Here is a 12,306-nt window from a genome sequence, read left to right on the forward strand (position 1 = left end):
TTCCACCAAATATGAGGTAAGAGGAGTAAAATGCTTTCTTTGGGGGGCAGTAACTGTCAGCAGCAGACATTCGTCGTGCACTATGTGTTGCAATTGGTCCAAACATATTAAATGCAGATGCAGTACATCAGTGGATGAGATTTTTCAAAGAAGGAGGAACAAACATGCATGAAGAATTAACCTGGAAGTTGTCTGTAGTGAGTGATGATTTCATAAAACAATGTAACGTAAATGTGTATCCTAAACAGCCCAAACATTATAAGTGCAGGTACAGAACATCGGTGGATGAGATTTTTCAAAGATGGAAGAACAAACATGAATGACAAATCAATGGGAGGCTGTCTGTAATGAGTGATGATTTCAGCAAACAAACTAGTTGGTTTACAATATCGAAACTTTCACAACAATTTTTGAACATTTCTCAGACTGTTTTATACAAGGTAGTCACTGGAAAATTAGGAAAATGAAAGTTTTGTGCTCGATGGGTACCGAAAATTCTCACAGAGATTCACAAAAGCAATCAAATGGCCTTAGTCTTTCTTTCACAGTACCACACAGAAGGGGAGGAGTTTTTGAATAGCATAGTGACTGATGATGAGACTTGGGTAGCGCTTGTGAATAATGAGATAAAACAACAGTCAGTGGCATGGGGCCATATTGGTTCTCCCAACATGGCTGAGAAGAGTCCATCGAACTTTGTCAGTGAGGAAGGTTATGATCACCATGTTTTGGGATGCTAATGGAATATTGCTTGTTGAATTCATGGAACGTGGCACGATAATCAATTCTGAAGTGATCTGTAACACTCTGAGAAAATTGAACCAGAACAAAGGCAGCGGACTGCTAACATCTGGGATTTTGCACGATAATGCTCAGGAAACACAAGATCTGCGCCAATTCAAACAGGGCATGTTTCAACATCCCCCTACAGCCTGGACTTGGTTTCTTCTTATTACCATCTGTTCCTTGCAAAAATGAAGTGGCTTGGGGTACAGCACTTTGCTGATGATGGGGAACTTCAAACTGCTATGACAAATTGGTTGAAGTCGTAGGCAGCTGGGTTTTATGCAGAAGGGATTGGTAAGTTGGTAAACTTCTATGACAAGTGCTTGAATGTACATGACTATGTTAAAAAAAATAAAGGACAGCTGTACCTTTCAGATATAAATAACAAAAAATACTAATCTATGTGGTTTTAAGAAAATAAAGGACAGCTGTACCTTTCAGATATAAATAACAAAAAATACTAATCTATGTGGTTTTAAGAAAATGGAGGCTAGTTTCCAAATTGCCCTCATATTTTTTTTAAGATAATTTAAATGATAGCATTTTCAGACATTTAGGCTGTCCAAATAAGAGTATGAAAGAAAATAAAAAAACATACAGATTTCAAGTGATAAACACACTGGATTTCCCAACATAGAAATTACAAATGAAAAATAAAATCATCAGATCTTTTCTCTAACTTTTGATATAGATTCACCCAGAACATGATATTCAGGGAATTCGAAATCACTTTCTAGCTTTTGAGAATGAAATGATCATTGTCTCTGAATACGATTTGAGTATAAAATCCTTATTCTGTGTCTACAGAATAAATATCATAAAATTCCTTCTGGAGAAAAAACAATTCAAAGAATTTCAGCCAGTCTGAACACTTCAAATGGAAGTATAATTAATTATCAGTTCTTTAGAGCTTTAGATACAGGAAAAGAGAAAGCATCCAGAAATATCAGTGGAATCAGTTAATATTCATTACAATGCAAGTTGGGCTTTTCATCACTGATGACAATAAAAGACAAGAAATGCAAAACACTTTTCTCAGAGTTGAACAAGAAAAACGTGTGTTTGTCCTGAATTATCATGAACTACAATTTTTTTACACAAAATGATGCATTAAAATTTCTTATTAATAATTTAAATATTTTATTATAAAGCAATTAAAATTAATACTCAGTGAAAATATCTTTATCAGTAATATCAGAATATCTTAAAAATTTTAATGAATGTGTAAGGAACCAATAGTGGATGTGATACATTTACTGAGATGCACTGTTTGAGTGAAGTACACAGTTTTTTACATATGCAAAAAAGTAATAAAAATAGATTCACTCACTTCTTTTGGAAGAGTACAATTTTCATGGTATTTGAAGACACTATCAAGGTGCATTTCAACGAAATCATGATACTGTAAGTACCTACTCAAGATGCAATCTAAAAACAAAAATAATACGTATTATATTACAAATGTACAATAGCTACATTCATTGAATACAAAATATCTGTTCAAATGTGGAAAATATTTAACATAAATATTTGTCAATATCTGCCTAAGGGGAGGGAAGCCTTTGTGGAAAGCACTTTAAGAGAACTGGCTCATACTATTCACATTATACAAAAGGAAATCCACACAAGTCCCAGGTACCCAACCTATTTACCCAAATCCGGATCCAAGGTGAACTACCACTAACAGGTGTTATCTCTTGGTTGCTGTGCCACATTGCTAAATCATGGCTAGAATTTTTTCTCACCTTTTCTCAAATACTTTTCTTTAGTTGATATCCCTAGGAAGTAATGGTTCACAGGAGCAAACAGAATGAAAGAAATACTAAGATCTGAATAGGTGTTCATGAAGAGTACTTTATTGTTAAGTACATGAGGTCTAGCCTAGCAATATACATTTGTTACATCATAAGAAACAATCATAAGAAACAATGGACAACAAGATGAAATTAGTGAATACACAGTCACTAAAAACTTCAGTATATCTTGATTCTACTGTTACATTCTAGTAACTCACAGCATACAGATTACAAGAGCTCACAAAATTTACTTAACAAACCTGAATTTTTTTACTTACTAGCATAGGTGCTGATTACATATGGTTGATAAATTTAAACACCCACGATCAGAGATTTCCTCTTCATCCTATAGTGGTTATTGTTTGCAATTTCCCCCCCCCCAACACAGTCCTTGCTCACTTACTGACTACCCTGTGCTCTTCTAATTGGACACCTTATTACATTCCTCTCCACTCCTTGCTTCTGTGACTAAATCCTCATTTTCCCCTGCCTCCCCGTGGTCTAAATCACCTTTTTTCCCTTCCTTCCACTCTGGCTTTTCATTGTCCAATCAATAACTCATGCCATTCATTCTACTGTGATTCATTAGTTCTCCTTCTCTCCCATCTCAATCTCAATGGAAAAGAAAAAGGACTACAATGGCTGTTCACAAAACCTTTACCATATATGGCAACAAAACAGAGCACTATTATTGTTGCTCAGCTTTTATTGAATGTAGTGAGAGGTATGACAACTACTGTTGCTGCATGTCTTGCCACAAGATTCCTAAATATGCAGGGTCTCAGAAATTATATCATTAATTGTAATTTTTATTTTAATCTTTATATCTTAACAGATAGTGAGCTGATTTTTTGAATGGAAAATATGTTTCACATCATTAAATAAGTGAAACCTTTTTAGAAACAGCATTCAAAATAACTGCAGGTGCAGGAGATACATGAATTCTAACAACTGGTAGAATGGCAATTCTGTTTTTTTTGGGTGGGGGAGAAAAACTGCTTCCTTTTTATAAAGTAATGTATACCATACACATGTATTTCCCCCTCTTCCTCTAATTTTATTGCTTGAAAACTAGGAGGGGGAAACTATACAGTCAATTTATTTCTGAAGAGACACTTTAAATGATAAACATAGCACACTGAAAAGCACACACAAAGACACACTTTTATTTTATTATGTATTTCAAAGGATTTATCAATTTGAATAACACTTTGTTAATTTATACTATATATTTTCCCATTTGTGTCTATACCATACATTGTTACCATACATTAAAAGTTTCTAAATCATATGCAAAATAACTAGGGGGAAAATATGTCAGTAAATAATAGAGTATGCACATAATATATACAGTCAAAAGTCGTTAATTCGGACACCCATAATCCGGAATGATCTATAATCCGGACCTCAAAGCTACAAACTTTCTGCGGATGCGTCGCTTTGACGCACGCGCATAGGCAATTACGCGTGCGCGTAAGACCTTTATGGCTGCAAATATATGTGTGCGCGTTTAATGTATAACGGACGGTAAAAGGTAAGCTAAAATTATCTAATTCAGTTAATGTTGCAGATTGCGTTGTTCCTTAATCTTCGAATTGGATCCGGCTTATTATTTTTTGCAGATTATTAGAGCAATTTTATAAAAGTAAGCTTGAACTTTCGATTATGTCAAATAGAATTTCCGATACATATTTACTAATATGTAAAGGATTTACAAAGCGAAAGTATGTTTCGAAATCCGTTTATCAATTTCACGCTGCTCTGCGGGGGGGGGGGGAGGAGGGCGTGACGCGTAATGAATTGGAAGTTGATCTGTCAGCACTATCCTTATCTTCACGGCAGATGTTTTTATTTTATTTGGCTTATAATTCCTTACTAAATGTAGTATTTCATGTCGATGTACTCCGTCTTTGATATGATTTAAAGCAATTATAGGACTTGAACAGTGGAACTTTGTAACTAAACAACAAATTATGTCTGTTTAATAGAATTAAAGAGAAAATATTATCACATGAAACGAAGCAACTTAAACTACTTACATTGAAAGAAATGTTTAATAAAGTAAGCTTTTTTTTTTTTTTTTTTGTAAATTTTGATACCCTTTAGATCATAATTGTTCTTTATTTCATAAATTACGGTTTCATATTTTTAATTTTGCAATTTCTGCATGTTATCTTACCAGATTTAAACTGATGATCTATAATCCGGAATCGCCGAAGTCCCGACGAGTCCGGATTAACGACTTTTGACTGTATTACATATAGATGTACTAATGATTGAGTAGTAGCACTGGAGATAGTAGCCTAGTAACAATCTGACAAAGGCTTTTCTTCATAGACACAAAAATGACATTTATAGATGACGCGTAATGAATTGGAAGTTGATCTGTCAGCACTATCCTTATCTTCACGGCAGATGTTTTTATTTTATTTGGCTTATAATTCCTTACTAAATGTAGTATTTCATGTCGATGTACTCCGTCTTTGATATGATTTAAAGCAATTATAGGACTTGAACAGTGGAACTTTGTAACTAAACAACAAATTATGTCTGTTTAATAGAATTAAAGAGAAAATATTATCACATGAAACGAAGCAACTTAAACTACTTACATTGAAAGAAATGTTTAATAAAGTAAGCTTTTTTTTTTTTTTTTTTTTTGTAAATTTTGATACCCTTTAGATCATAATTGTTCTTTATTTCATAAATTACGGTTTCATATTTTTAATTTTGCAATTTCTGCATGTTATCTTACCAGATTTAAACTGATGATCTATAATCCGGAATCGCCGAAGTCCCGACGAGTCCGGATTAACGACTTTTGACTGTATTACATATAGATGTACTAATGATTGAGTAGTAGCACTGGAGATAGTAGCCTAGTAACAATCTGACAAAGGCTTTTCTTCATAGACACAAAAATGACATTTATAGATGACGCGTAATGAATTGGAAGTTGATCTGTCAGCACTATCCTTATCTTCACGGCAGATGTTTTTATTTTATTTGGCTTATAATTCCTTACTAAATGTAGTATTTCATGTCGATGTACTCCGTCTTTGATATGATTTAAAGCAATTATAGGACTTGAACAGTGGAACTTTGTAACTAAACAACAAATTATGTCTGTTTAATAGAATTAAAGAGAAAATATTATCACATGAAACGAAGCAACTTAAACTACTTACATTGAAAGAAATGTTTAATAAAGTAAGCTTTTTTTTTTTTTTTTTTTTTTTTTTGTAAATTTTGATACCCTTTAGATCATAATTGTTCTTTATTTCATAAATTACGGTTTCATATTTTTAATTTTGCAATTTCTGCATGTTATCTTACCAGATTTAAACTGATGATCTATAATCCGGAATCGCCGAAGTCCCGACGAGTCCGGATTAACGACTTTTGACTGTATTACATATAGATGTACTAATGATTGAGTAGTAGCACTGGAGATAGTAGCCTAGTAACAATTTGACAAAGGCTTTTCTTCATAGACACAAAGATGACATTTATAGATGACGCGTAATGAATTGGAAGTTGATCTGTCAGCACTATCCTTATCTTCACGGCAGATGTTTTTATTTTATTTGGCTTATAATTCCTTACTAAATGTAGTATTTCATGTCGATGTACTCCGTCTTTGATATGATTTAAAGCAATTATAGGACTTGAACAGTGGAACTTTGTAACTAAACAACAAATTATGTCTGTTTAATAGAATTAAAGAGAAAATATTATCACATGAAACGAAGCAACTTAAACTACTTACATTGAAAGAAATGTTTAATAAAGTAAGCTTTTTTTTTTTTTTTTTTTGTAAATTTTGATACCCTTTAGATCATAATTGTTCTTTATTTCATAAATTACGGTTTCATATTTTTAATTTTGCAATTTCTGCATGTTATCTTACCAGATTTAAACTGATGATCTATAATCCGGAATCGCCGAAGTCCCGACGAGTCCGGATTAACGACTTTTGACTGTATTACATATAGATGTACTAATGATTGAGTAGTAGCACTGGAGATAGTAGCCTAGTAACAATTTGACAAAGGCTTTTCTTCATAGACACAAAGATGACATTTATAGATAGATATATGTAGCTAAAGACAACACATAATTTACTGCTGGACAACTAATTCCATTAGTGTATGTATTCTCATTCACACATCCATTATGGATGTGATATATTCCTCATAATTTTGTATAGTTTAGCATATCCTTAAATAATGGACAACACAGAGAAATGAGAGATGCATATTAACAGCACAGTGAGGCAGTGTGTCAAAGTAAATATACATTTAGCAGAAGGGAGAAATATATAGTTGGTTCTTTATTTAAATTTTGATTTGTGATTGGGTAAAATATATCTGCATTGCTATGAGTTAGATGTAAAAGTGTGAATTAATTTTGAGATGACACACTTTAGATACCTATACTAAAACTTGCACAGATATGCACGCACACAGTTCTCACATTTTATAGAAATTATTAATAAGTTTAAATAATTTTCTACTATTCTATGCACATCACTGGTGGTACAAAAGAGAAAAATAGGTGGTATGCAAAGAAACACAGTATTTTTAACTGTTAAATTCAAAAATGAAATACATTCTGCTTAAGTTTTTCTCTAATAAATTTATGCGAACTGAACTTTGTTCAAGGTCAACAGTCGCGCCTAGACTTCAGCAAAATAATCCATTTTTAATTTCACAAATATTCTTTTAGCCATAAACAAAACAAAATTTGTCATAAATGATGTTTTTAAAAGGAGTAACAGAAATGGATGTTACATTTGATAGGAAATAAAAATAACTTCCCATAAAAAGATAACAGAGTTGATTGATTTATTAGCATATCAACACTTTATGTCGTCACCCTTTCCACACTCATATTGCTCTATTTTCAATTACAATCATATTTTTACCTCGATTTGCTGTCTCTAACAGCAGGTATTTAGTTTTCTTGCTGCTTTATATTAATCGTCATTTGTTTTTGGAAAACTCATAATACATTGTGGATTTAAACATTTGTGAAAAAATAATAAAACAAACTTAGTTTTTCAAAATGGAAAAAATGGCTAGGTTTGAGAAAGCAGAAAAGTGATGATTCATAGGTGATGGATCCAGGATAATCTACTAGCACTAAAAATACTGAAAAGAAAAAAATGTTTATAAAAGATATAATGAAAGCTATTCATCATTCGTGTTTACTTGGAAGGAGATGAAATGGACCCCCAACCTCAACGTGTTGTGCGTGGCGAACCTTTATCTAATCAAAGTATGAAACTATCATTTCTTAAAAAACATCTTGGTTAGTCTATATTTTAGGGTACCCCTTTGATTACTGTCAAGTTGTTGTTTCATTTATGGTAACCTGAGTAGTTAAATGTTATGGAAACCCTGTTATCATGTGATTATGTGTTATTATTGTGATGTGTCATTGTGGTGATTTTGCCAGATGGGAAAATATTTGTTACGCCTTACTTAGGTATGGATATTGGTTAGGAAGTACATTGTTTATTTTGTGTTACTCGTAAAATGTTTGCTGGTGGTTCAACAGGGTTCGTACACATTTTAGCACACAGAAATTAAGTACTTTTAAGGACCATTAATGAAAAAATTAAGGATCTATGAGCAAATGGGAACTGAATAAATTCAATTAAAATATTATCTATGCCTGAATTTCACTTTTGTAATACCATCCTAGAAATAAAATAGATCCCTAAGTTGTATGCATTATTACTAAACATGAATTAGTTAACATAATTATTAATAAATTTGAGAATAAAATAAATTTTATGTAATTTATCAAGTAGCATTAAATATTTTACACTTTTAATAGTTGGTCATATTTGAAAGAAGATAAATGACATTTACGTTTTACTAACAGTTAGCTTTATGTTGATTTTTTTTATGTCTCATTTTGTCACATACTTGGTCAGTCTAGAGCAGTGTTTCTTAACTTTTCTAGCGAGTCGCACCCCATTGAATCTGAAAATATATCTCCGCACCCCATTGAAAAATGTGTTTTAATTTTTTTAGTCTAGAAAAATACATTTTTTGCGAAACTTATTGTTTATTGAAAAAAATTGTACATTTTATATAAATACAAAACAATATTATTTTTATTAATGACTAGTCTGTTGTTGTTTTTTCATTATTATACTGGCGAAGCAAGGTTCTTTTTTGAAAAACATACGCGTAAGTCACCACTTGCATTTAAGCGATTTCTCGCTTTAGTTTTTAGATGCAAAAGCTATGAAAACCCCATTTCGCACAAGTAGGTGGTAGCAAAGGGTAAGAGTAACTGCAGTGCTCCGTTCGCCAACTCTGGATAACATTGTAACTGTGAACACCAGAATTGTTGCAATTGTTCGAATTCCATTTGAACATGTCCACTTGCTCGCATTTCAATAAATGGATCTTTTTTCAGATCACTATCATCCTTCAAATTTAAGTCAAATAGAAATGGATCCAGTATCCATCTCTGAGTTTTGGTAATATTTCCGATAGAAAAATATCCATTGAATGATTCGCTCAATTGTCTCAAATGTATTACAATGTTGGGATAATTGTATTCTTTTCATTTTTCGCAATAACAGAATCAAGCAAGGGAAACTTTGCAAAATTCCCCTTTTCTACTCGACGTATCCAAATTTCTAATTTTGCAATAAATGAAGATAATTTTTCACTAGATATTATTATATTTATACCAAATCCTTGCACTGATAGATTCAATTCATTTAAATGGCTAAATATGTCTGCTAAGTAGGGCAGCCTCAGCATTGCATCATTACTCTCAAAATCTTTTACTAATAACAGTTTTGACTAGTCAGTAATTGAATAATTTCCTCAGGCAATTCAAAAACTCTGTTAAGCACGCTACCCTTAGACAACCATCGTATTTCGGTGTCATATACGAGCACGGTATGATCAGCACCGATTTTTTCGCAAAAATGCACGAAAAATGCGATGATTAAGCGCTCGCCCTCGGATGTATTTTACTACATTTACTGCTGTAGATGTTGTTTTAAACAATCTGGCAATGCTTTCGACGCAAGTGCATGACGATAAAACATGCAATGTGTTATTATAACTTCCAGTAATTCTCTTTTCATGTGTGAAAAAAATCCTGAATTTTTGCCTAACATTGCTGGGGATCCATCAGTGCATATTGAGCCAATCACATTCATTGGTATTTGATATTTAGTAAAAAAATCTTTGATGCGATTGAAAACATCAATTCCTCTCGTATTCACCTTCAGTGGCTCACAAAATAGAAATTCTTCTATCACCTCTTTTTCCTTCACATACCTGACAAATACCAAAGGTTGGCTACAATTATCAACATCAGTTGACTCATCCAGTTGCACGCTTATTTTTAGTGGACTGATTTTTATGTCTTCAATTACTTGCGATAAAATATCTTCACTGAGATCTTGTATTTGCGATTGTATAATATCATTCGATAATGGAATCTGTTGGATTTTTTTATGTGCTTTCGAATCTAAAACTGTTTTCAACTCTTCAGCGATCATGTGAGGTTTCTTTCTTTCTTTTTTTTTTTTTTTTTTTGCACATAAATATGCCACTTTATATAACGCTACTAATAAAGGTTTTTGAATTGCTGGTCCGCACAATTTTAGGATAGTTCCACTGGTTTCAAACCAAGCCTTCTTTGACTTCAAGCGGTTCATGCTATGCGCTTTCTCGCCACCATGCAGATTGTTGAAATGCTCTAATAACTTTGATGGTTTGAGATTGCCGTTTGAAAATACCTTGGAACACAAGATGCATTGCGGTCGTTGCGTGCTATCTTTTTCTGTTGTGCAGGTAAATCCATAACCGGCATACTGATCGTTCCATTGTCGTTTTTTTTTTTTTTTTTTGACATAGTGGGGTTCCCTATAATCGATTTAATTATTTAGAATAATGTTCTTACGTTTGTAATATCACTGAATCCTATTCGGCTTGAACGGGCAAATAAGAATGTATTAGTCTCAAGAGGTTTCTGGACAAGTCAGAATACACAATACACATGTCGCAGACACAATAGTTGACTCAACCTAACACAGGCGCAGTAGATGCAGATACAAATCTGTGAATCCGTAGATTCCATTGGAGTAGCACATATTAAACTCAGTGCATGAGCAAGCTGGGATAATGTTCTCCACTTGTATTCCCACAAAGGTTTTTTTTTTTTTTCTTTTTTCCATTACCTAGCTGCCTGTTCGCGCTCGTTTGTAGCGTTTCATGCCTTTTCGTAGCGTAGTGTATACGCCCATCGGCACCGGCTCTTTCCTGTCTTTTGCCGATAAGTGAGCTAGGTGCTACCAATTTTTATGAGTTTCAATATTGGGGACACTATTGCAGATTTCAAATATTTTATTATAAGAAATTTTATAAATGATATTTAACCCGCAGGAAGGCGCGTCGGGTGTGTCATACCCCACCCCTACAGAAAAGTAGAATATTCCTAACTTGTGAAACTGAAATTCTGTGCTGCATTCAGTAGCTGAGTTTCTAGTTGTGATTCACTTTCAGAACAGCTTTTTCTTTGCCTGTGTGTTTCAGAAACAGATTTATCGGTATTTTGTTGGAACTGGGGTATGACACACCCCACGCCCCTGTCCGCGCAAGTGTTTTTCTGACCGAATATTTAGTTCAGAAATTTATTTCTGGAGTGTAACAGTAAATATTTCTACTCGCAAGTGATTTTAAAGTACTTGACATTAAATTCTTGAAAATTTCTAACCACATTATCGTAAAAAGAATGACTCCTTATGAATTGCAGATGCAATGCCTGTGATATTTATTAGAAATATTTGAAAGCGATGAAGATTGCATTTCGGAAACTGAAGATGAAACTAGGAATATTTTCTACAGTGTTTTCATTTCGAAAAAGATAAAACATTAATTTCTAATGTTCCTAAAAAAGGCAAAACTGTTCTTATGCTTTCAACATTACATAACGATCATACTATAGATGATACTATTGGAGAAAATAAAACGTCAGGAATTATATGTTTTTATAATATGACTAAAGGAGCAGTGGATATGGGGTCAGCCAATTATTCAATTGCCAGAATAATAAGGAGGTGGCCAATGATAATTTTCTTTCCTGCACTGAATGTTGCTGTAATAAATACTTGAATTATATTACATTCAACTGCTAATTCACCAACCACAAACAGAAGTCTGTTTTTGAAGGACTTAGCATTACAATTAATGAAATTGTAATGCTAATGAATTGAACAAAGATCAGAGATTAATACTTTACCAAGAAACTGACGTACTGCATACAAAACAAAAGCAGAAGTTTCGATGAAGAATTAAAACGAATACATGAAATTTGAAACAGTTAAGTATGAAAGATGTGATAAATTTTTTGCCCTCGCGCCAAGGACAGAAGAACGTGAATGCAATGTTTAAAATGTGAAAACATTCTGTGCCAAGAACACATGAATGTATTTCGTTCAAAGTGTGAAGAAATAAAATAAGCATTGTTTATTAGAGATGCAATGAAACTTAGAGGCATGATGTTTATTTTTTAATTATTTTCATTTATCTTAATTTTAAGATTATTTTGGAAATTATTTTTTTGTAACCCAATTATTATTCACGTATTTATAATACACGAGAACAAGAAAAAGCGCTTAAAACTAAATAAAACTATTTTTATCGTATTTTAAATATTGGGGTATGTGATACCCCACGCGCCC

The 12,306-nt window shown here is 32.8% G+C and overlaps 1 protein-coding gene across 1 annotated transcript in view; it reads right to left on the minus strand.

The window, feature by feature from the left end:
- The window catches only part of LOC118191658 (uncharacterized), a 38,006-nt gene that overhangs the window by 15,849 nt on the left and 9,851 nt on the right, over positions 1 to 12,306 (minus strand). Inside the window, exon 3 of the mRNA XM_035362492.2 lies at positions 2,117 to 2,214. Coding sequence (XP_035218383.1) covers positions 2,117 to 2,214 — 98 coding nt within the window. The remainder of the gene's footprint in view (positions 1 to 2,116; positions 2,215 to 12,306) is intronic.

The sequence above is a fragment of the Stegodyphus dumicola genome, chromosome 1 (genome assembly GCF_044657685.1).
Source record: "Stegodyphus dumicola isolate Sdum_Otavi_A_Nest chromosome 1, ASM4465768v1".
NCBI lineage: Eukaryota > Metazoa > Arthropoda > Arachnida > Araneae > Eresidae > Stegodyphus > Stegodyphus dumicola.